The following is a 24842-nucleotide window of genomic DNA, read 5'->3' as shown; positions in this document are numbered from 1 at the left end:
AAGTTAAGAGCAGCCGACCTGCTGTGGCCTATTGGAGCAGGGGCCCCTCCGTGGCCACCTCCCCCCGCAGTTCTCTCTTTCGGGCAGAGCTGGTGGATGGCAGCACAGGTGATACTCTGCAGAGCTGAGTTTGAGACCTACAATGGTTGCCTACCTACCATGGTCTTACCTGACTTGTTTACAAATGCAAGACCAGAAAGGAAATAAAGACAGAAGACAATCTGGTAGACAGAGAGGAGCAAACTGTTAAACTTCCTCGTTGTCAACTACTGACTCAAAAGAGTCAAAAGAGTCAGTTGCCACTTCCTCATAGTCTTTCTCAAGCGCGGACAGGTCCTCTCGAGCTTCTACAAACTCCCCTTCTTCCATGCCCTCACCAATATACCAATGTACAAAGGCTCTCTTGGCAAACATCAGGTCAAACTTGTGGTTCAGGCGGGCCCAGGCTTCAGCAATGGCTGTAGTGTTGCTGAGCATGCAGACGGCGCGCTGCACTTGAGCCAGGTCTCCTCCAGGAGTTACAGTAGGGGGCTGATAATTGATGCCAACCTAATTAGAAGGGAAGGAAAAAGAAAACAAACAAACAAGAGCATCAGCTCAAGCCATTAGGTGACAATGGATCTTTCGAGACAGAAAAAAACTCATGAGACGCTATCTGAACTTCTGGTGAAGAGTGAAAGCTGCCACGGGTCATAATTATCTATGGATACCAAGTGGTATCTCTCCATCCATTGATATCTCTATGCTGAAACTCCTATGTACTTTGCATTGGAAGTTAGTGTGCAAAAACAGTTTAGTTTTAAATGGAAAGAAGCAATATTGCAACTTTCCTTAACCTAGTGCCCTTGAGATGGTTCAGCCACAACTCCCATAGTTCACAGGCTACGTTGGCTGGGAATTATTGGAGATGCAGTCCAACGCACTTTGAGGCACCAGGTTAGGGAAAGCTGCAAGTAAGATGCCTTTTGTTGTGGGGCATCATGGGGAATGGAGCTGCTTCTTCCCTGGTGGATACCTCAGACTCTAATCTGAACTGGAAGAAGAGGGGTTGGAATTCTTGGTGGAAATAGCAAGGTCAATAAGCCAAAAGTGAAGCAAGCCAACACAGACACACACCCTGAAAAGGTCAGAGCTGTGTTGAGCTAAAATGATCATGACTGGTCATGCTTGCAGCATTCCCACAAGGCTGAAAGCCACATCGCAATTGTTTCTTCTTAGCAATACTCTAACTCATACTGGAAGAAGGAAGGGCATTGCAGCTTCCACTGCCAAACTCCTTCAAGACGTTTTTGGCTCCTCTGCAAGGCGACTGCTGGGAGTGAGAAATAGGACTGTTTGGGGTGCTCATTCTGAAGGACTGCTGGCTAGACTTCAGAGGAATCAGGATGCGAAGCAGAACTGGGGAGTCAGGCGAGGCTGGATGTGTGGGCCAAGCGGAGACACTGAGATGAGAGAAGCAGAGGTGCTTACCTCAAAGCGAGACTCCCCAGGTGGGCAGTCTCTGGGAACAACCGAGATGTGCAGTTGGCGGGAGGAGACCTGGAGCAAGTTGGTTTCTCAGACTCAAGCAAGGTAGGCACAGCTCTTGACCTCATGACTTGGCATCAGCAGAGTCATGTGTGCCCAAACAGAGAACTGGCACAAAGAGAGGAGGTGTGCCCATTTTCAGAATGCCCCTCATGAAGGGATGGGGCCCAGGCATGCTCATAAGGAGATGAATACTGGATTGGGTGCAACAAGCCACTCTGTGCATGCTCAGGGATTTATTATGGGTGTTTTGTGCCTGTGGTCAATAAAGATCGCTTAGCAGGAACAAGAGCTGTGGTTTTTGAATGCGTGAAGGAGCAGAGCTATTATGGTCTCCCTTTACAGTCAGCAACAACAGAAGCCTCCTCTTCTGCTTTTGCACAGTTGCTTGCTCCAAGCTTAACAGTTAATTTAATGACCCTCTGTGGGACAGGCTTGGCAGGGCTGTCAAGAACAGGGCGCTCTGGAAAGTGCCCGCCTGCGGACGCGATTTGGCCTGCGAGGCTTTCCCACATGGGCTGCAAGGCCCCACCGAACTCTGCCCCACCCCTTCCATGAAAGACACAGCCCTTTGTCTTCCTGCCAGGGCCCTGGTGTGGTCTGTGTGTCCTGTGTGTGGCCCCACACTCTGCTGGCATGAAGTCAACATGCTTGCCCAAAGCCAACAGGGCCCTCAGGCTGAAAAGCTTTGCCATTAAAAATCACAGCCCACAGAATGTTACACTCCAGACATGATGGCTTCACAGGTGGGCACTGTTCAGATGTACTTCCAAATGTGGTAAAGTGGTCCTGCTACATTTGAAGGTGCTCCTGTTCATTCCACTGAGTTGGACATTGAGCTCTGGACGGCACCACCAGATTGAATTCTAATTATGTGTTGAAATATGCAGCCATGCACACGTACAAACAGCTAGCAAACCAATTGTTTAAACCAGAAGTGGGGAACCTTTAGCCTTCGAGATGTTTTGGATGTCAACTCCTAGAAACTCCAGCCAATATGACTAGTGTGGGGGGGTTATGGGACTTGTAGTCCAACAATACCTGGAAGACCAAAGGTAGCTCACCCTGATTTGAATCTTAATTATTATAGTGGGACTTGGAATGTATTCCAGATATTCTTTCTTATCCTTTCTTACCTTGAAGCCAGTTGGACACCAGTCCACAAACTGGATTGCTCTCTTGGTCTTTACAGCAGCTATTGCTACATTGACGTCTTTGGGAACCACATCTCCACGGTAGAGCATGCAGCAGGCCATGTACTTCCCATGGCGAGGGTCACATTTCACCATCTGGTTGTTGGGCTCAAAGCAGGAGCTGGTGATCTCGGCCACAGAGAGCTGCTCGTGGTAGGCCCTCTCGGAGGAGATGATGGGTGCGTAGGTCACCAGTGGGAAGTGGATGCGAGGGTAGGGCACCAGGTTGGTCTGGAACTCAGTCAGGTCCACGTTGAGGGCGCCGTCGAAGCGCAGGGAAGCGGTGATGGAGGAGACGATCTGGCTGATGAGGCGGTTCAGGTTGGTGTAGGTTGGGCGCTCAATGTCCAGGTTACGGCGGCAGATGTCATAGATGGCCTCGTTGTCCACCATGAAGGCGCAGTCGGAATGCTCCAGGGTGGTGTGGGTGGTCAGGATAGAGTTGTAGGGCTCCACCACTGCTGTGGAAACCTGTGGGGCTGGATAGATGGCAAACTCCAGTTTGGACTTCTTTCCATAGTCCATAGATAGGCGCTCCATCAGCAAGGAGGTAAAGCCCGAACCTGTGCCTCCACCAAAGCTGTGGAAAATCAGGAATCCTTGTAATCCTGCACAGGTGTCAGCCTGAAAAGAAAACCATCATTTAAATGCTTCCTTTCCACATGCAGGTTGGGGTGTGTGCACCTTTTTGCATGAGGAAGCCCTCAGACATATTACTTGCCCACGTGGTAGAGTTCAGGTAGGAGAGTGCAAAGTGGTTTTGACCTGCTTCCCCACATGTGCCATGGTCCCAGTCCTAATGAAGGGGACCAGCAGCTGCCTTTCTCCAAGTGACATGCTTAATATCATATGAAGGTCAAGGGCTTTCAATGCAGACATATTTCAGCCTTCTCCAGTCAGGTGTCCTTGAGATGCTTCGGACTACAACTCTGATATTTCCTGCTTTGTCTGAGGCTGAGCAGAATTGTAGTCCTAAAAAATTGGAGGTGGGACATGGTTGGGGTTTTCGTCCTCTATTACTTATTGCTCCATGTGTGAGAGAAAGGTGAAATTCTCAAACTGCTGCATTTGCCTATTGCACACCTGCTGTATGCTGCCAGCCAAAATGTGCTTTTCTCCCATTAATTGTCCCTTACCAGTTTTCGAATGCGATCCAACGCCATCTCAATCCTTTCTTTCCCAATAGTGTAGTGACCACGGGCATAATTATTAGCTGCATCTTCTTTGCCAGTGATTAGCTGTTCCGGATGAAAGAGCTGGCGGTATGCGCCAGCCCGTACTTCATCTGAAAAATGTAAAAGAAAAGTCAGGTCTGCAGACCTAAACTTTAATGTATGGCCTGCCTGGTCCAGGGACCCAATCTCATTAGTAAACCGTGCTCCTTTAGCCACTGGTATTGCACGCACCAAGTTCCCTGCCTGACCATTCATGCTTTTTTAAAAAATGCTAACTGTTAAGATTTTTGAAAATTAAAAAAACAAATTGTAAGGCTGGTTTACTGCAGAGGCAAGGGCTGGTCTCCAATACCATTTTTATTTGGGGTTCCAAAGAGCAAGTTCTGCATTTTAGAGCAGGGATAAGCCAATCTTAGATCTCATTCTCTTGGTTAAATCTTAGGGCAATTTGTTATAGAATCATCATCATCATCATCATCATCATATATGCCGCTCCATAGCCCATAGGGCTCTCTGGGCAGCTTACAACAGAACAAGAAAATACATAATTCCATACAAATACATTAATACATTTGACCAATACAAGCAAACAATACAATATTTATCTGTAAGCAAAAAATCAAAACAAAACTTAGTACAATTATATAATACATAATATAATAATATGAGCAATACATACTATCAATACGTAATACAATATAATGCATAATACATACATAATATAAAAATAATAAGATACAGCTATAATGCACCTGCACACACAAAGCCCAATTACCCATCAGCACAGTTAAAGAAATACAGTCACACAGTCCCATGTGGGTTACACCCATATAAAACAGGGTAATCCAAACTCAAAGGGCCCAGTCTCCGAGGCCCCACCCAAAAGGGGTACCGGGTATGGCACAGCTCCCTGCTCATGGCCAGCTCCTCTAGAAGTGTCTCTCCCCTCCCCGCCTCCTCCGCACAGCTCTTTCTCTTTTTGACCCCTAAGCATGTCCAACAATAGCAAAAATCAAGATTTTCCTCCACTACTTCAGTTAGGCTGCATGGCAAAAGACCAGGAGTAAGGATTTTTGTGAACTGGGTTCTGCCACTGACCTCAGATTCCTGAGCTCAAGCCCTAGTGCATGTCTGCCTGCCTGAACCGCTGTTACACATCTGGGCAATCTTATGTTCCCGGAAATACACTAAGTGGATCCTTGCCAGCCAGAAGTCTGCCCACCCCTGCACTATGCCATTGCATATCAAACCATAAAGAACATACTGAATGTCTTTTGAGGTGTCCAGGATCTCATCACCTTATACCATTTGGTTTTCTTACAAGTAACTCCAGAACATTCCCCAGAACTTTGTGAAAATCTTGTAGAGCTGCTAACAGCTAGATTAGGGATGATAGGCCTTAGCCTTCCTAAAACATTGCAGATTTTGAGCTCCTAATTATCTTCCTCTTTGGGGACAATCCTATGCATGTTTAGACAGGGAGAAGGACTACAGTTCCCAGTATGCCCCAGCCAGCCCTTAGGGTCATAGAACCAGGTCACCTTCACCACAACTTCCCTGTGTGGTGCTCCTGAAAGCAATACAAGGTGCTGGTTTTAACCTATATAGCCCTAGGCAGCTTGGGAGCTCAATACTTGATGGAATGCCTCTCCCAACCACAATCTATCCAGACCCTATGATTGTCATCTAGAACATTCCCCTGACTGCTGCCTCTAAGGGAGGCCCAGAATAAGGCAACAAGGAGGAGGGCCTTTTCAGTGGTAGCCGGAAACCTGGTGAGGCCTGTCTTTTTGGCATCAGGTTGAAACTGCCCTCCATTGCCAAGCATTTAATGGCATTTGACGGGTTATGTCTGCTGTTTTAATTAGGCCTGTTTTTTAATGGAAATGTTTTTGATATTAAGCTATTTTATATTTTATATTTTTGGATTATGGATTTTTTAACAGTCTTAAATTTGTATACTGGAATGTTATGCTGTGTTTCATTGCATTTGCATTTTTATTGTATCTTTTGTATTTAACTGATTGTTGTTAAATGCCCAGAGAGCTTTGGCTATTGGGCGGGATGGGAAATAAATAAGCAAGCAAGCACCGTTAGATTTTTCTCTCACAAAGGTGTGCAGCTCCCGTGTTTATTGTTCTGCTCACCAACTGGTAGATCATGAAGGAGGTTAGTGGGGAGTGCTCAGCTGACATCCATTTGGAAGGCAAGATGGAGGCCTCTTTGCATTTTCATCAACTGCTAACCTGCACACTACTTCCCCTGACTTGGTGACCTAGATTTTTCTGACTAGAACAGCAGTCAGCTGCAGCTTGGATGGCCAATAGCCAGCAATGCTCAGGAGATCTGGGCTTTAGTCCCCACTTAGCCCTGGAGCTCACTTAGTGAAAGTCTCAGCCTAGCCTACCTCATAGGGTTGTTGTAAGGAATAAAATGGAGAGGAGGAAAAGGAGGGGGAGGATGTAATCCACCATGGGCTCCTTGCAGGAGGAAAAAGGAAGAGGAGGAGGTGGTGGTGGAGGAAGACTCTAATATATAAATGTAAACCATGAGAGCGCAATAGAGCTACAAGTTGATAAAAACATGAAGTTCAACACAATGATACAGGAAGGAAATCAAAGTCTTTGCTTATTTGTGTCTTAGCAACGGCTCACCAACTACAGTTTGTTCCAAATCCACCATGATAGCTCGCGGCACATGTTTCCCAGTGCCTGTCTCCCTGAAGAATGTTGCAAAGGAGTTATCATTGTTGGTCATGGTATTTTCGGAGAAAGTGCCATCTGGATGGATTCCATGCTCCAGACAGAAGAGTTCCCAACATGCGTTGCCAATCTGAACTCCAGCCTGGCCAACGTGAACAGAGATGCATTCACGCTGCAGAACAGGGAGTAAGGTAAAGTCAGAAGACCTGGATCATTTGGTGCCCTTAAGACAGCTGCATTCATTCCAGCTGCAGAGGCCGGTTTCCTTAGAAATAAGTCACCGACAGCTTATGGCACTCCTGTCACATGAGGTTTATTGCCTTAAGGAACAACCAACTGCAACTAACATCTCTCCCAGACTGCAGACTTGGCCTTCATCCATCATCCAGACAATCAGGACCACTGAGAGGCGCCCCCCTGAATGTCATGGTGGGGCAGACTAACCTGGCCCTGTATATCCACCTAAGAGGGGTGGCAGCAGACTGTGCCAGAAAGAATGCCTGTAAGAACTTTGACGCTAATAGCTGGTGCCTGTGTTTTGCTTTTTTCCTCCTCCTTCTCAAACCCCTTTCCTTTTGTTTTGTGTCTTTTGGGTTGTAAGACGGAGGACGGGGGATGCCGTATTATTAATCTATGTAGGTCAAACACTCTGAGAGGGGGCTTTGGCTGAAGAAAAGGGCAAGAATTCCGTAAATAAAAGGAAAGATATACCCAGGCTGAACATTAGATGTGGGTTCATAGTGCTAATTCTCTAAGCAAGGTCTGCACCAAAACAGACATCCAGGGAAACCCACGTAGGTTTTCCTGCAGGAAGCCCCGTCATCCTTCCACCTCCTTTCTGTTCCAGTTGCAGCACAGAAAGCTCTCCCATGTTCCCTCTTCCTGACAAGGGGTGTGTGTGCAAACAATCACCCATTTCTGCCTGTCATCTATGCCTTCTCAAGCCATCCTTGCTCCCACTAAAACACATTGTCAGAATGCTATTGGCTTTCAACTTTCTTTTTTCAGGTCTTAAGAGTCGCTGCCTCAGAACAGCAACACGAGATGGAGGGGTTCCTATCCCTTCCAGATGGGGGTGGTTTCTATCCTTTCCAGCGAGAAGGCATCATATGGCTATCCCATCCTTTATTTCTTAAAAGATTATCTGTGATTAAAGATGGAATAAGCACTTGGGGAAACATGGGAGGGTTTGAGATAAAGACAACATTGTCTGGATGCCCATAAAATTCTGTGAATGAAGCAGTGAGCTTGCACCAGAAAAGCCTTTTCTGGAAGCACCCCAATAACCCTCCTTAAAGAAAGAGTCAAAAATTAAGAGCGAGAAAGGATTGTGAATTAACTGTGTAAGGGATTCCTAAAAGACAATTCAGACCAAAATGCATCACATTGTGTGAATATGCATTACAGACCAGTTCAGAACCATGGTTTTCTAACTAGTCCGTAACGTCTAACAGTTTGTGATTATCAAATTAGTGATTTGTTAAGGTATGCAGTTAATTATATTTATATTGCTGTGTGAGAGGAGGGGATCAGAGGGAAGAGGGTCACTGAGGCCAGAAGCTAATCACTATAATTCAGAAAAAGACAGCATTTGTTCTTGTTACATACCATCAAGTTGTCTTCAACTTATTGCAACCCCATGGATGAAAGCCCTCAAAATGTCCTTCTCCGTGGCTGCTTAGCTGCTCCAACTCAAGGCTGTGCTCCCTCTATGCCTCATGCCTCAGCACTTGATTGTCCTGATATGTAACATATACTGTGGACAAGAAGCTAGTGTTGGGGCAGAATATGAAGAACATAATGGTTTCATGTGCCAGAGCTTTGCTTTGAATCCAAATTACAAAGCCATCATACTCCGGGCACATCATGAGAAGTCAAGACTCACTGGAGAAGACAATCGAGTTAGGGAAAAGGCAAAATAAGGAGAGTAAAACCAAAAACGAGGTGGACAGATCCCATAGAGGGAGCATAGCCTTGAGTTGGAGCAGCTAAGCAGCCACGGAGAAGGACATTTTGAGGGCTTTCATCCATGGGGTTGCCATAAGTTGAAGACAACTTGATGGCATGTAACAAATGCTGTCTTTTTCTGAATTATAGTGATTAGCTTCTGGCCTCAGTGACCATCCCCAGCTTCTCATGATCTATAAAAGGCTTTGCTGTAGTTTATAAAGTATAGACTGGTCATCTTCTGATATTCTTTAGTGAGCTTCAGTAGCCAATGTATATTTGTGATATGGTCCCGAGTGCCTCTTCCAGCTTGGATTTCAGGCATTTCTCATTCTATATTGGGTAATACTCCGTTCTGCAACACCTTGAAGATCACTCTGCTTGTGTGGGAAGTCAGTGCTATGGCTCTGTGCTTGCTGCACTATTTAGCACTTCCATTCTTGAGGACTGGAATGTATGATGTTTCCAGTCTTTGGGCCATTGTCTTGTTTTCCACAGTTGCTGGCATTTGTTAGGGTTTGGGCTCTGCAGTTTCAAATAGTTCTATTGCTACACTATCTACTCTGGGAACTTTATTCCTTCCAATTGCTTTCAGAGCAGCTTTTACTTTTCTTTCTAATACTGCAGGCTCTTCTTCATAGGATTCCCCTTTGAAGGAGTCAGTCATCCTTTCACCAATTTTGCATCGTTCTTTTGCATATTGTTTCCACCTTCTCTTTATATTCTCTTGGTCAGATATGTTTCCTTGTTTATCTTTCAGCATTCCTGTTCTAATTTCAAACTGATGGTAAATAACAGAGATGCTGCTTGTTGGTAAGCTTTAACTCCTTCCCCTTTTACAAAAACACCGCTACTGCTCACTATTCTGGGAATTGTGGGAGTTTCTTTTTGTAAGCTGGAGAACAATTACAGTTTGCCTGTTTAAACTGCTCCTGTGTTTAATTTGAGCTAGGGTTTGTTATAAAAGGTAGGGTTCTTCTCTGGAATAAAGTAAACAGCAATGTTAAAAGGTCCAGCCAGGCCTATACTGAATTATTTTCTTCACTACAAACCCAAGCCTGTACATCTCCCAGCATTCCTCAGCATTGGTGATGCTGGCTGGGGCTTGATGGGAGAGGAAGTCCAAAACATCTGGAAGGAATCAAGTTGAGGAAGTCAAATCAAAACCAACCCATGGGTGATCCAGGAAACTCCCTGCTACAAGAATACTTGATCGGTGGCCATCTAGCCATATTAGCAATAGACTGTGCATTACCTCTGGAGATCATCCATTCCAATGTCAAGTGGGACATTCTTATAATGTTAACCTATTGTTTTGGGTTCTAAGCTCAGATGAACAGAGATCAAATCTGCTCCTTTGTCTTATGAACACCCTCCAACTATCTGAAGATGGCAATCACATCCTCTCTTCTCCAGGGTAAACATATCCATCTCCTTCAACCTCTCCTTGTATGACTTAGCTCACTGTCCTGAAAGGCTTGTGCTCATTAAACTGTAGGACAACCACTTGGGTGCATAGCACACACAAAACAACCTAGTGTGTTGCCTGCCCGCACATGGGAAGCCAGTTAGAAACAAGCACTGCCGTGGCTTGGTTTCCATTTACTCAAACTACCCAATATGTTGCTTTTCAAAGCATGCAGAACTGCAGTGCAAAAACAAGGACCTGCACATGGTTCTAGCTTTGCATAGGTGACTTACAGCTGCCTGGGCGGAAGCCAAGGGTGTAGCAACAGGCAAACCTAGCTCTTTTGCATATTAATGCTTTACACAGGACATTTAGGCTGCCTTTCTGTGTAATTATTTTTAACAAGAGAGATACTTTTTGCTTTATATTAACATATAGGGATACGCAACACAGAGCAAAGAGCTGACCAAAGAGCTGAACTGGAACAGAATTTCTGTCCTTTCACTTTTAGTCACCACAATCACTTTGTTTTGACTAGCCATGGAAACACATTTATTTCTGAGGAAGAACAAGTTGGTGGACATTTGGTTTTCCCCTCCCCCCGCCACAGTCACTAAAATAATTCCATTACAATAATCATATGACTTTAATTTAAATATCCAAACACTATTGTGTTTGCTAATAATGCTATCCTTGACATTTCTTTACCCTGCCAAGTCCAATCTCTGATCTACAGGCCTAGCCCTGGAACAAATTTTAATTTTCTCCCCAAGTTTTGTTTTTTTGCTTTTTTTTTGAGGGTGGGGGGAAATCTTCATTCCTCTCCACAGCTCCATGTCCAAGAGTCATGTGAACAGGACCTCCTGAGGATAAATGTAACAGCATCTGTAATCTGTTCTCTGGCTTAGTCATGCCATTGCTGACTTTTAAAAAGTTGATATATCATGAATAGTGCAATATCATTACAGTAAGGTAGTATGGTACAGTGGTTAGAATATGGCCCTGTTGAAGCCAGTGTGGTGCACTGGTAAGTGTTGGACTGGGACTTGGGAGATCTAGGTTGCTTTGAGCCCATCACTGACAGACTAATTTAACATAGAGGGTTGCTATTGTTGTGAAGATAAAATGGAGAGATCCTTACTAGCTGCCTGGTGTTCCTTGCCAGAGGAAGGGCAAAGTATAAAGGCAATGGATAAGTAATATAAAAAATCAAAGGTCATAAAGGTCAACAATACAAACAAAAACTATGCTTGGCTTTTGTTTCATGTTCATTAAGATAGTACAGCCAGCTTAGTCCTTTTTAGCTTTTGTATTCTACTATTTTATCTTTCTAGCCTGGCTTTGGGGCTGTTGGAGGTTTATAGAAACAGAGCGAATCAGAAGGGGCCTCCCGGGCCATCTAGTCTGACCTCCGGCACCAGCCGGCTCCACTCACAACATGCCCACCATGTGCATGTACTTTATTTTTGAAAGTAATAAATGAAAACCAGATTTCCATAAACCAATCCTATTTTGCAATCCCTTTTGCCACTCTCCAACTATTCTGTCCCTCCGAGCACCCAGACATGGCTTCTCTTCTGCCCAGGCTACCTTAACTCTCTATCATCTTATCCTTTCCCAACCTGCTGTCCTCCAGATCTTTTAGACTACAATCCCCAGCATTCCTGAGCATTGACCATGCTGGCTGGAGCTGATGAGGGTGTAGTCCAAAAAACCCTGGAGGATACAAAGTTAGGGAAGGCCACAGGAGAGCCAGCCTTGGATTAGGATTAAGCCCTCTGTGTGTGCGCCCTGGCTTCTCTGGGACTGCGGCAGAGTCTCGCTTCCTCTTGCCTTCCTCCTTACCATGGTGCCTCCAGTAGTGCTCACTCCCGTTTCTGCTCAGCCACAGCAGCTGCAGATGTTGATGTTACACTGCTGTCTTGCTTCTAGGCGGCTGGCTGCCCAGGGACCCAAGCTGCACAGCCCTGGGAGCACCCTTGAGCATCACAGTGCAGGCGAGGAAAGAGGTCATAATTGCCCCTGGTAACCCAACCCCTCCCCTCCCCCTGCCCATCTCATCACTGGACACTCACACACTCAGGGGATAAGCTCAGCAGGATCCAGGTGTGACACCTCCAAAAATGATCTGAAGGCATCTTCTCCCTTCTCTATCCCACTTGGGTCTATTTGTCTTTAAGCAGGGCTGAGTGGTTAACCTTCTCCTAGCCTCTACCATTCCAAGAAGCAGGAGGGGGTTGCATTTTCCAGTGCCTTCCCCATGGCTGCAGTGGGGTTTTCCTTGCATGCAGCACACATGCCAAGAACGATAGGCTGAATCCTTCTGCTGCACATGGTGGCTTCTCCTACTCACAGGGGAGAATTCAACTATCCAAATCCCTATGCACAGCCCAAAATGGAAAAGTCCATCCAAAGACTTTTTCATTTGATTCTGTTGAATCTCTGGCTTGTACATTACAGATACAGAACAAACACACAAACACATTTTGCAGCTGGTATTGGCTATGAGGTGCTACTTGAATGACAGAAACAAGACAGATTCAATTCACGCTGTACATGGACACTGTACATTTCAGATGTCCTCTCTTGCCTGGTAGAGCCCACACTTCTTTCCCTAGAGTGAGGAGCAATGAAAAAGACAGGTAGACAACTAGCACCTCAGTGAATGTTTTGTGACAATTCCAGCCAAACAAAGAACGAGAATCAACTTTCGGGCCTGCTCCGTGACAGCAGTGATATGGTCACATTTCTCTGCCACCATCATGCCAAGGGGAAAAGTCTATTGTGAGGGGTTTGCAAGAGCACTTTGCTGAGAAACTCACTTGCATCCATTCATTCTTAAGACCCCAGAAGGGTCAGTGGATATCCACTTGATATCCACTTGTCCTTTTTAATGGATACACTTCGGCTGGTTCAGGCTGTGGATGTGAAGAGGCCTTCAGGCCTCTCACCTGCTCTCTTGACCCTTTTGCTTCCTGGCTGCTGCAAAGGGGAGGGTGGATGTTGGATCCCACCTTCCTAGGCAATTGACTAGCTGGTTCCTGAAAAACAGTTCAAACGTATAGCAACAGCTTGCTTGAAGGAAAGTAGCCATCCCAATCTGGCTTAGTTCCTGTTTTGGGGCTGAAACGGTCTTGGCTGCCTTGACAGACAACCTGTATTGAGAGCAGGACAGGGGGAGTGAAGCCCTGTTGGTTTTGGTGGACCTCACAGTGGCTTTCGGTACCATTAATCATTGTGTCATGCTTTTGCGAAGGGGCTGAGAATGTGCGACTGTTGCTACCTTGCTAGTAAGGTGCAGAAGGTAGTTTCAGGCCTACCATTTGGTTCCTTGGGCAACAGCTGATGGGTCACACAGAAACCTCGTTTCCTGTGCTGTAGGAAACTGCTTGGAAAGAGTATTTGGAGTGGGACACACCATCAGTAGGGCTAATGACATCCTACTCGATTTCTCATTTCCAAACAGTTCTCATTTCCAGTATCTTCAGATATTTTAAGTATCTTCAACTGGTACTCAATGTAACCAGAGTGTGATTTAAAGTAGATAATTCAGAGATGTTACTGGTCAACAGGAAGACCAATCAGGAATTAGATGTACAGGCTGCTCCAACCAGAGCTGCGGTCCCCTCAAAAAATAGCTGCTCTGGGGTACCACTTGGATCCAGGCTTATTCCGATTGGCCAAGTGGGGACTGTGACTTGGAGTGTCCTTGCAGCGGCTCCTTCTGCTGCTCCAGCTGCACCTGGACAAAGCCAATCTGGCCACATGCCGTGGTCACAGCCTGATTCGATGACTGCAACATGCTCTGTGGAGCTGCCTTTCAAAACTGTTGCAACATTTCAGCTAGTAAAAAACACGGGAACCCGAGTTCTACCTGGGACTCATTTTCAGGGCATATAATTCTGGTTTCGTTCAATCTGCACAGTCTACCAGGTTGTTTCCAGGCACAATTCACCGTGCTGGGTATTCACTGTAAATGTAAAAAGCTAGGGGCCAAAACAATTTTTAGCACAAGCCCCGACACCCACTGATTTCATCATCCAAACCCTTCCGCTGTGCCCTATAAGCAGAAGTCCAGTTGCCTGAAATATGGCACAGGCTCTTCTCTTTTGCAATGCCTAGACCGAGGAACTCTATTTTGTAATGCCCAAAGTACAGAGTGTCTTTTGAGTGGTCTCTTAATGTCTTTATTTCTTGGCAGGTTTTTGGCTTGCTTGACATGTTGCTCACTGGTATTGCAAGTGATATTTTACTCCACTCTTTTTGCTGTGCTCTACTCTCTTTTTCATTATATTACCTCATCTGTATGATGTAACATTTTTTCTTTGTGATTCCAAACTGTCTTGGGAGCTCCAGCTGGTCCCAAGGATAGTAAAGATTTTATACAAAAATAAAAGCAAATGAGTAAGTTAACAAAACATGTATAAACCAGGAGAACAAAATTAAAAATCATACATAGCAATCAGCAACAGCTCTAAAATTCAGAGTTATAAAAATACCTGGTAATCAAACTTTTCCGGTGATCAAGGGTTTTGGTCTGCAGACCCACAAAATGTCTGCTTTCTATTAATTGTGCTACTACCATAGCAATGCAGCAGTGTGGGTGCTTAGATGCTTCCTTGTTACTGTTCTGCTATCATCTCCTTGGCAAGGATGACAATTGCATTTTCTGATGTATAAATTACCCTACTTCACTTTTGTTACCTTACATGTACATGACATATGGTCAAGTGACAATTGCTTTAAAATATCTGTCTATCATATAACTTTTGCATGTTCCTCCCAGACTGAAAATAGGTCCCTTCACCAAGCTATTGAAAACAAAACAAAAACAAAACTGAATGCACCAGCAAACATGCAAAAGTTACCACAGTTCTTTTTCAGATAATAGCCTGCATGTCATGGTGGTTTAGTTGCTGTTAATATGAGGAAGCCAGAAGACTTGGCATCTTTTCCTTCCTGGCACAAATACTGTGCCTTTATCCATTATCTGTGATGAGCAACCAGAGCAGCAACTCATTGCTCCAACTTAATGTCAGGAAAAGGTTTGGCTGCTGGCATGTTTTGCATGCTACTCAGAGATGTTACAGGCACAGGAACTTCGATGGGAGGGGAGGGGCAAAGATGGCTACCCTAAAAGCAGCAGATCTGACAGCCCCATGCTCCACTCGCTGTACAGGTAGAGATCCTTTACCAAAGCAAAGACCACCAGCATTACACCCAAGACTACTTTTTCCTCTAAAGCACTGGTCCTGTCCACACCTGCAAAAGCACTCACGGTTCGTAACAGAGAAGGAATTTTGGCCCAGATGTCATGCATTAGGAGAAGCTGCAGTCAGTCCGTGTCAGAAAACACGCCACGTCTCTTTTGCGGGAAAAGTAACATGACTTGAAGTGGAAGTCCTCCAGAGCTGCTATCCCAATATTTACTTGGAAGTAAGTGCAGCTGTTCAAGGAAGGGTCTTTTTAGGAGTGCAGCTTCAGCGGCACATTCCCATAGGAAGGAAGTGTCCCCCAACTCTGACTCACAGAGGACATCAGCTAGAAGAAAATTCAGCACAGATGAGCCCTGCAGCTGCCTTCCTTGTCTGACAGGATGCCTACACCTTAAAGAAGCCACTGCAGCGCTGTTTTCTCCCTCCCCACAACTGAAAGGTTGCCTTGATTGGCTTGTATTTGACAGTTGTTCCGTAATCTCTCCTCAAGTAGAGAGGTTTCATCCTCCTCAAGTAGAGCTACTTAGTCTTCAATTGGAGGCCAAGGGTGTGGAGGAAATGCAGCCATCCGCGCTTGATGGAAAAGCTGCAGTAGCCTGTACAGGAAGGGCAGAGAGGTGGGAGATGCTGGAAAACAAGAAGGGAAGAATGCTGTCATTTTTCATTCTCCAGGTGCTACTTCTGAAACTCGACAAATACTCCTCTCTAAGCATAAACAAATGCCAACTACTTGCAGTTCACATGATGTAACAAGGCTGTCTTTACAAGATCAAAAGGCGCTTCTCCCATCAGCACCAGTTCCCAGTTTTTGAGGTCCCCTAACAAGGCACCTCAATGCCTACCTCCCTCAGCAAGGTGACTTCATTATCCTCCCTTTCCCTGTCTTCTCTTGCTCCTCCTCTTCCTCATTGCGACAGCTTGCTTGCCTGCTTACCAGGGAGGCAGAGCATCAGCGACTAAGTCCATGGTGGCTCCTACCATTGTTCTTTCTTACCACCACACCATTGCCTGGGCCAGAGCGAGAAGCAGGTGAACAAACAGACTGCAATGGGGAAAACGAGGAGCAAGCCAAGGGGCTCTCGTCAGTGGGCCTCTGCTGGGGTGTGGGCCTTCAGCAGATGCCTGACTGTGCCAGCCCTTGATGGGAGCACCTCTGCCCCTCCAGCCTCACCAACCTGATTTTCCATAAGGAAGATGAAAATGGAAACTACGCATACATACAATCCTCATTCTCTGTCATACTCATTCATAGACAAGCCTGTATTGCATGCAACCTGCCTAAGCAGCTTACACCCTGGCCTCTAATTTTAGGGCTTTTTCTCAAGCCCAAGCCCCCCATTTAAGTCCTGAACCTCAGTTTGATTAGGTGCCCTTTTTCAGCCCTGCCTCAGTTACTCGTGTCCTTCACCAGCAAGCCGTGTCACTTGAGCAGGACTGTAGAAGTCATTCCAAAAATCCCATTACTTGGCCAGACACCTAAGACTGCCACTGTTCCAACTACCACTTTCTATGTTCCACATCCCTCATTTATAATTCTCTGTAAGATTTTTTCTCTCACCTGGATCAAGTCGCACTACAATGACACACAACATGAAAGCAGCTAGGAGTGTCTTTTTGTAGGAGATGGAGCAGAGCTGGCCTGCTAGAGATCCCAGCACTCTGCCCAGCTGTGCCAGTACAGTCATCACTTTTTGGGACACTGAACCTGCAGTGCAAGAGAACAAGGTGACACCCAGGAGAAGTGATGAGGAAATCAGCCCTCAAAGGGGGTTAACAATCTCTCTCTCTCTCTCTCACAGGAAGTTCTTAAAGGTCTTTCCAGACAGGATTGGTGGAAATAATCCTTTTCCCCCATTTGCCCTTCCGCCCCGAGATCGGCAACAGAAGCCCTCCTCCGGGAACCCTCTGTGAAAGATGTTAGGAGACAGAGTACCCGGAGGAGGGCCTTCTGTGCGGTGGCGCCCCGACTATGGAATGCGCTCCCCAGCGAGGTCCACCTGGCGCCATCATTATATGCTTTTCGGCGCCAGGTTAAGACCTTTTTATTTAATCAATATTTTAATATGTTTTAATACTGAATTTTATTATTGTATTTTATTAACTTGCAGCCAGAGTGGGTCTTCAATTTATTTATGCTGTTAGCTGTCCAGAGACGTTAGTAATTGGACGGCATACAAATTTAATAAATAAAAAAATAAAAATAAAATAACACTTTCTTCTTAGAGGCTTTCCAGAGGTTGTCTTGTAAGGCCATCACTAATTTCATGTGGGCAGTCCAGACAATATACTTTGTCATGACTTCTGGTTCACAAAATGTTCACTATGTATCGAGCCACAGCAGGTTTGAAGCCACAAAAGCTGATACGACCATTGTGCATGTGTATAATTTGTAAAGTGCAGTGATTGCTCTGTTACAACAGACTGGTTTGACTAACTCCTCAATCAATAGATTTTTAGTGCTTGCAAAGAAAGAAGTTTGTGCAGAACAAAGTGACCAAGACACCTGAGAGAGGTGACTTGGATCTCTGTTTCTGATACATTTTTTTGATAATCTCATTGAGTTTATTTGCATTATTTAAAAGTCTGGCCTGTGTATGCAACCTGTCATGATGAGCCAAAAAAGTCCAAGAAGCAATGACTAGGGAAACAAACCAGCCAAATACTAAAAGAAACTGCAAGGAAGCAACTCTACAATGCAGGCTTGTGAAAAGGGCTTCACCGAAGAATACAGGTATACGCAGACATCCATGGTTTCAACTACCAGTTTGCTAAAAAGAAAGGCTACCTGACCGCTGCGTCCATGCCATTTCTGGCAGTCCCTCAGGCACTGGGCATTCCTCTTCCCGCTGCAGCCACTGATGTTTCTTCTCTTGAATTCTCTCGTGCACCTCCAGCTGCTGATCACCGCTCAGTGCGCTGCAGCCCTGGACTAACTTCTCAGCCTCTGCAAAGCGTCCAAGTGGCAACAAGACATGGAAGAGATGTAGCTGGACCAACAGGCCATAATTAGGCTCATGCTGATTGGCTGGGGAACGTATCCAGTCACTGCCAACTTCAAGCATCACATGAGGCTCTTCCACTTTGCTATGTAAGAGGATACTAAGAGGAAACACAACACCAACACTTCAATACTATTCAATCCTAATATACACCTATAAATTTACATAGCATTTAAAGCAATTGACATAAAGCATGCCAACATAATGTAGAGTAGGAGTAGGAAAATGTGTTTCTGTTGAAAGCATTTGTTTATGTATTTATGCTTTCATTTACTGCCTTCCTTTTTTCCTGTAAGAAATCCATGGGAGCTTATTCAGCCTCATGTCCAGTGTGGTGGCCAGAGAATTAGACTGGGACCCAAGAGATCTAGGCTGCAGTCCCCACATGGCTGTAAAGGTCACTGGGTGACTTTGCACCAGTCACAGACGCTCAGCCCAGCCTACTTCTGTTGTGAGTTACAGCTGAGAGGAGGAGGAGAATTATGTAACATATGTATGTATATATGAGTTCCTTGAAAGGAAAAGGGGGGATATAAATGTAATTAATAATTAGACTAAAAAGCTGAATAAAGAGGCTGGCCTGATCAAAGCAGTATTCCTTGTTAACTATGTACCTGACAAATATCCTACATGGTCTATTATAACTGCATAATTTCAGCTAGGAGTGAGTAATTGGTAAGCCATGTGAACTGATCAGTTCTGGAGGAACAGTGGGTACAAATCCTATGCATATTTTAGACAGAAACACACCCTAGAACTCCATGCCCCCAGGGAAGTTTACGTCTAAACATACACAGGGCTGCACTCTAAGTGATCTAATAGCAGCCAAGAACTGAGCAATTTTAGCAAAGCCAAATGATTCAAGACAGGGGTAGGCAGAATGCAGACAGTGTCTGTTGATTGCTTTTGGAGGACTATCTGCTAACCAATATTTGCTGGAATTCTTGCAAAGAATGCTAGCTTAGATGGGCCTTGAACTAAGGCAGCAGGCTCCATGAAATTCTGGGTGACCTTGGAGGAGCCATTCTCCTACACCCTTAACTTATCTCACAGGTGTCATGATGGTAAAATACAGCTGCAGTGGTGATTGTCTATGATCTTGAAATTCTTGGAGGAGAGGCAGGATACAAATGAAACCATTATTTGATAATGATCATATTCTTATGCAAAAGAACAAATGTGGATCACTTAATGCAAATTCCACTAGTCTGCTGCAGAAAGGTTATTGTTTTTAATACTGTTTTAATTAAATTTTGTTTAATTTTGTCTTACTATTGTTAGGAGCATAGAACTCAGCTAAATAATAGTTATGCCTCAACTCTTAAATAAACTCAACTATGTACTCTTACTTTGGACACTAAATACACTTTGATGGACAGTGGGGATTATAAATAATAATGGTACATTATTATTAAATTTAGAACTCTACATTCTAGGGTTTATTAAATTTAGAATCCTACATGTTCAATAGGCCAAGACGACTAAATTTAGCCCATCTGGCATCTAGCACCTGAGGTCATAGAATCATAGAATAGCAAAGTTGAAAGGGGCCATGAAGACCACCGGGCCCAACCCCCTGCTGTTGCAGGACACCAATTTACACTATCCCACTCAAATGGCTGTCCAGCTTCTTTCTGAATGTCTCTAGTGTGGGAGAGGCTGTGGTTTTCCCAGTTGCAATGTATGGCGGTGAAAGCTGAACCATAAGGAAGACTGAGCACCAAAGAATTGAGGCCTTTGAATTGTGGTGCTGGAGGAGACTCCTGCGAGTCCCTTGGACCGCAAGGCAATCAAACCGGTCAGTCCTAGAGGAGATCCACCCTGAGTGCTCTTTAGAAGGCCAGATACTGAAGATGAAACTCAAATACTTTGGCCACCTAATGAAAAGGAAGGACCCACTGGACAAGATCCTAATGCTGGGAACAATTGATGGCAAAAGGAGAAGGAGACGGTGGCTAGATGGGAGTCACTGAAGCAGTTGGCGTGAGCTTAAGTGGACTCCAGGGGATGGTGGAGGACAGGAAGGCCTGGAGGAATGTTGTCCATGGGGTCGCGATGGGTCGGACACGACTTTGCGACTAGCAACAACAGTGTGGGAGAGCCCACCACCTCTCTAGGCAGCTGGTTCCACTGTCATATTGCTCTGAAATTTTTCCTGTTATCTAGCCTGAAGGTGACCTTCACATACCAGGCTTTACTGTGTAATTTATACATACGTGGATCTGCAATCTAATCCTTCAAGGAAATTGTCAAATGCATGACAGTAAGCTCTGTCACCAAATTTTGCCATTTTCCTTTTATGGTTCCTTTCTAAAACCCAGGCATGCCTAGGCATAAAATAACACCTAAATCTGCTTAACAATTAGGCATTGAGATGCTTTTGTTATCCTACACAATGATTGCGACAAAATATAAGGTTAATTACAGGTCACATTAGTCTGCTTTGAGTGGTAGGAATAGGAACAAACCCCTTCCTCAATTAAAAAAATGAAAGTCAGGGTGGCACTCATTTTTTTGGCTGATTTCACATTAATGCAGGAAAGAATCAGTCTGAAGTTACCTGTAATATCTGAAACCTGAAACACATGGTTATGCTGATTTGTGACTGGCTGGGGAAAATGTTCAGTCAAACAATTGCCTTTTATAGGGCATATCTGCATTGCCAGAGGCTTTGTGTCTTCTATATAAAACAAACCCCCAAACAGTGAATTATAGAAGGTTCTCTGGATGAGGTTATGCAGCATTCATTTCAAAAACACTGAAGTAGTGAGCGGATGCTGGACTGCAAATGGGCAGGGATACTCATATGATTGTATGCACTTCCATCCAAATAACAATTTCCTGTATGGTGAGAATTAGCAAGTCCAGGAGAAGGACTAAATCATATAACCATTCACTCTGTTATCTAGCAGGATCAAGAGGATTTTTTTTTTTTTTTTGTATGGATATCAGTCAGTTGTGTGCACTCTGGCCAAACTGCAGGCTGAAGTTGTACATCCAGAAACAGGTTTGGTGACTGAGAGAGAAGAGAGGAACCCACCAGAGCTCCAGAATTTTGGGAGGCCAATGTTCAGGATCGTGATAGTATTGAAGGATCCAAGGGAGGACTTCCCTCCATCTGTTCATCTCTGCCAGGGCCTGGACACCCACGATGCATAACGAGCATTTTAGTTCTTCAGAGCTGGTTGAGCAAAGAGACATGCAAAACAAGAACTGTGTGTGAGAGAGAGAGAAAATGCACTCCTACAAGGAACATCCCAACCTTAAGCTGGAACTCCAACCTCTGTCCCCATAACTACACATTCAAATGGGGATTTCTGTTTACAGCTCACAGAGTTGCTTGAAATTAGTACAAGGGTGCTGGAGTTCAGATTTTGGCATACATTAAGCTTGGTTCATGCATAACACAAAGACATGTATTGTTTGCTGAAATCTGGCTTGTTATTATATTTGAACCAATCCCTGCAAACAGGCGATAACATATTAATATGGGTAAATTACATACAGAAGCCCATGGCTTGTTGTAGGTGTACAAAGTTTGGCTTTGCCTGTTGTGGTGTCTCAACCCAGAATTATGGTTCAACCCTGGCTAGCGGGGTCAATTGTCGGTGCTGAAACAGGGCCACCCCACAAGAGCAGCCTGAAAACAAACCCACTCTGAAGAAGGGCAAAATGGCAGAAGAGAAATAAATCAGAAGCAAGCAAAATGATCTCCAGTTCATTTGCTTATCTACAAGATAATTCATGGCCCAAGCAGTAAAGCATGGTTAATGTGAAACATAGTTTAGCATTTTATGTAAATAGTGTGTGTGTGAGGGGGGCAGGGAGCAATACACTATTATAATAGCCATTACAAAACTGTTAACATTTGAAGTAGAGATAACTCTGTTTTCTCCTCAATGTAAGACTAACCTTAAGTATTGGAATGAGCATCTCCCTTACCTTAGTACCTTGGTTTCTGTTCTTGATGACCCCAATCAGCCCCAAGGGCTACACACTGCAGAGCACAGTGCTTAACTAGCTTAGATCACATGACTTCCATATACTTGCTCTGCCCAAGCAGGCAGATTTGCACAAGGGCTCACTGAATCCAACATTAATTTATAGAATTCACTGCTGCAACGTATGGTAATAGCCACCCACTTAACAGAGCTTTAAAAGTAGATTAGATACAGTCACAGGGGATCAATAGCTCCCTGGCACTTCACTACTGCCAGCCTAACCTTCCTCACAAGGTTGTTGTGAAAATGGAGTAGAGGAGATCGACCTAAAACAGGAGGGATATAAAGGCAAGGGAACAGCAACCCTTCTCATCCTTCTTTCATCCCAGTTAAGTTCAGCACGTACCTGTTGGAGTCGTCGCTCTCTAGGCCCCCCATGAGGCTCCTGCAACCTTTCTCACACCTCTCCACGGCAGCGGCGAAGTCCCTGTGCATCACCAGGAGATCAGCAGCTTCTTCCAGGAAGGAAGCCGCCTCAGATACCGCTGCGGGGAGAGAGACAGGCTCGCTGCTTCTTAAAAGGTTCCCTGCCCCGCCAACGCCAGCGAAGGCCACAGACCAGTCGTTCCTCATCGTCACCAATGAGCAAGCCCCAAATTAAACCTCCGCTCTGCAATCTGGTAGCCACTCCAGTATACAGTATTATCAGCAGTGGAAAGTTGTAGTCTTTGCCCTTTCTCGGCTATTCATCGCCTACAGAGGTAGGATCTTCGAATTCTGCAGACAAACCCCAGAAAGAAAGGAAGTGAGAGGGGAAGAAAAATCTAGCATGCCAGTAAATGCATTTCCTTAGTTTGCACCATTTTTCAGTATCCGCGAGGAAAGAGGCAAGCAACTATGCAAATATGAACAGTTACAGTCCCTCCACCAGTAATTGCAAACGAGTGGCGGGGGAGGGGGGGCTGTGCTTTTATGACCGACAGCCTAGAAAACAACCGCAATGCAAAAGCACCTTCCTCTCTGGAACATCAAAGACCCTCTGCCGGCACACGTTACATACACAAGGACGCAATTACCCCGCATACACCCCCCCCCCCGCTCAATGCCCTAGAAACGCCGCCTCGGCTTTGCCTGTATGCGCTTAGGCCCGCTGCAACAAAGCATGTTGGGAACTGTAGTTTCGTATGGCCGTGGTAAAGGCTGTCTGAGGAAGTCCGGACTACAAATACCTCGCAAGTGACCTGTCGCGGGAAGTAGCGCGAATAGGAAGAAGGGCGGTATGCGTTGGCGGATGGAATTTGTGTTGCAGCAGCTGGATTGCTTTTTTGCATTTTGAGCGGGGCTGAAGTTGGTTCCTGGTTCTTTATGTAGTTCAGAGGTGCAGCCTGAGGTGTACGCCAACCAAATCATTTTTGGCCTAGCTATGCGAACGCCCTGGACTGCCACAAAGATGAACAAGTGGGTTCTAGATCAGATTTATCTAGAAGCAAACATGACATAGCCAAGGCTCACATTCTTTAGGCACAACATGAGAAGGTAAGACTCCCTGCAGAAGACAATTGTACTAGGAAACATTGAGGGCAGAAGAAGAAAAGGAAGACTAAATATGAAATGACCAGAGAGCAAGACAGCCTTGAATTTTCAGGAGCCGAACGGGGCTGTCATGGTTAGGTCTTTTGGAGAACTTTTATTTATAGAGTCTCCATAAGTCAGAGGCAGTTTGAGGGCACACAGCAACAACAAGCAATTTATACATCTAGATCTCTAGAGGATTCTTTAGGCCAGCTTTTCCTGGCATCTTCCATGCTGGCTAGGGATTATGGGAATTATGGCTCTGCACCCCTAAAATAGCATTTGGAACATCCACAATCATATGTTTAGACCTCCAGGAGACTGTCCTGTACATAACCTTGTGGGCTGATGCCCAAAACTACATTTGTACACATGGTGTCCCCATTCTTCACACTGGAGATGTTGAATTATGAACCAAGGTAGGTTGCACCAAGTTTATATACCATACTGTTTTGCCCTAAATAAATGAGCAAAAGACTACCACTCTACTCTCCCTTGTAATCACAGAAAAATTTGTTTATTTATTTATTTATTAAAACATTTCTGTGCCGCCCCTTGCCGAAGCCTTGTACAGAATATGCTGTACAAGGAGAAGATCCTGTCAGGAAGCAATTTCTGACAGGTATAGTGGCACCTTTCAAACGTCCTGCCCTCAGAAGCTAGTATTGTCTGCCCCACAAACACTGGTTTGCTTAATCACAGCAGCCCGTTGTTTGTTTATGCCAGTGAGGGTTGTGATTCATGCGGGCAACCTTTTAGAATTGTCAAGCCACAACAGGAAGTCACTGTGGCTTCTCATGCTTACTAGGGATGGTCAAAGTCCAACAGGACTGGAGAGCAGGTTGGGGAAGTCTGCTTCAGAAGGAGAGCCTGTTCTGACAAGAAACTGTTCATCTTCTTAGAGACAGAGCTTTTCTCATGGTCTCACAATGTGGGCCTTCGGATGGAGTTCTTCAGGGGACAACCTAGCCGTTTCTGCACAGCCAGACAAGCAGTGCTGCCTTCTTGGTCTCTGTCCCTTGCAAGGTATCTGATCTCCACCACTGCAGTGCGGGGAAGGGGGTCTGCCTCCTCCCTGGCTCTCTAGACCCCTTTGTCTTCCAAAGCACTGGTCCATTTAACCTGCGTACACCTAGGATCTCCACCCATTTACAAACTGGAG

The 24842-nt window shown here is 45.2% G+C and overlaps 2 protein-coding genes across 4 annotated transcripts; both read right to left on the bottom strand.

Annotated features, from left to right (window-relative positions):
• Positions 1-246: 246 nt before the first annotated feature.
• On the bottom strand, positions 247-6799 carry LOC123036125 (tubulin alpha-4 chain-like). The gene is made up of 4 exons (XM_044455137.1): positions 6550-6799; positions 3857-4005; positions 2664-3344; positions 247-549 (listed from the first exon to the last, which is right to left on the bottom strand). Exons 1-4 carry the CDS (start codon positions 6650-6652, stop codon positions 247-249), a joined length of 1236 nt encoding a protein of 411 aa, XP_044311072.1. The 5' UTR covers positions 6653-6799.
• A 7317-nt stretch (positions 6800-14116) lies between these two features.
• On the bottom strand, positions 14117-23167 carry PEX26 (peroxisomal biogenesis factor 26). 3 transcript variants are annotated; one of them, XM_044455135.1, is made up of 6 exons: positions 23121-23167; positions 22515-22885; positions 21208-21348; positions 17954-18267; positions 16727-16873; positions 14117-15795 (listed from the first exon to the last, which is right to left on the bottom strand). In XM_044455135.1, exons 2-6 carry the CDS (start codon positions 22739-22741, stop codon positions 15692-15694), a joined length of 933 nt encoding a protein of 310 aa, XP_044311070.1. In that variant the 5' UTR covers positions 22742-22885; positions 23121-23167; the 3' UTR covers positions 14117-15691. The 3 variants fall into 3 exon arrangements, with proteins under 3 accessions (XP_044311070.1, XP_044311069.1, XP_044311071.1); XM_044455134.1 differs by lacking the exon at positions 23121-23167 and having other exon boundaries at positions 22515-23114; XM_044455136.1 differs by lacking the exons at positions 16727-16873; positions 23121-23167 and having other exon boundaries at positions 22515-23114.
• Between the last annotated feature and the right edge of the window lie 1675 nt (positions 23168-24842).

The sequence above is a fragment of the Varanus komodoensis genome, unplaced genomic scaffold (assembly GCF_004798865.1).
Source record: "Varanus komodoensis strain SLA01 unplaced genomic scaffold, ASM479886v1 scaffold8, whole genome shotgun sequence".
In the NCBI taxonomy this organism is placed as follows: Eukaryota; Metazoa; Chordata; class Lepidosauria; order Squamata; family Varanidae; genus Varanus; species Varanus komodoensis.
This window is presented reverse-complemented; position numbering and strand designations above follow the sequence as displayed.

What these genes read in the sequence shown, in the direction of transcription:
- PEX26 (XM_044455135.1), bottom strand. Translation starts at nt 22,741, where the DNA reads ATGAGGAACGACTGGTCTGTGGCCTTCGCTGGCGTTGGCGGGGCAGGG. An exon ending in GAGAGCGACGACTCCAACAG is followed by an intron (nt 21,349 to 22,514) that starts GTACGTGCTGAA and finishes TTGCTCAACCAG; the next exon opens with CTCTGAAGAACTAAAATGCT. An exon ending in TGTAGTGCGACTTGATCCAG is followed by an intron (nt 15,796 to 16,726) that starts GTGAGAGAAAAA and finishes CTTGTTTTCCAG; the next exon opens with CATCTCCCACCTCTCTGCCC.
- LOC123036125 (XM_044455137.1), bottom strand. Translation starts at nt 6,652, where the DNA reads ATGACCAACAATGATAACTCCTTTGCAACATTCTTCAGGGAGACAGGC. An exon ending in TGGATCGCATTCGAAAACTG is followed by an intron (nt 3,345 to 3,856) that starts GTAAGGGACAAT and finishes TTTTCTTTTCAG; the next exon opens with GCTGACACCTGTGCAGGATT. An exon ending in GGTGTCCAACTGGCTTCAAG is followed by an intron (nt 550 to 2,663) that starts GTAAGAAAGGAT and finishes CCTTCTAATTAG; the next exon opens with GTTGGCATCAATTATCAGCC.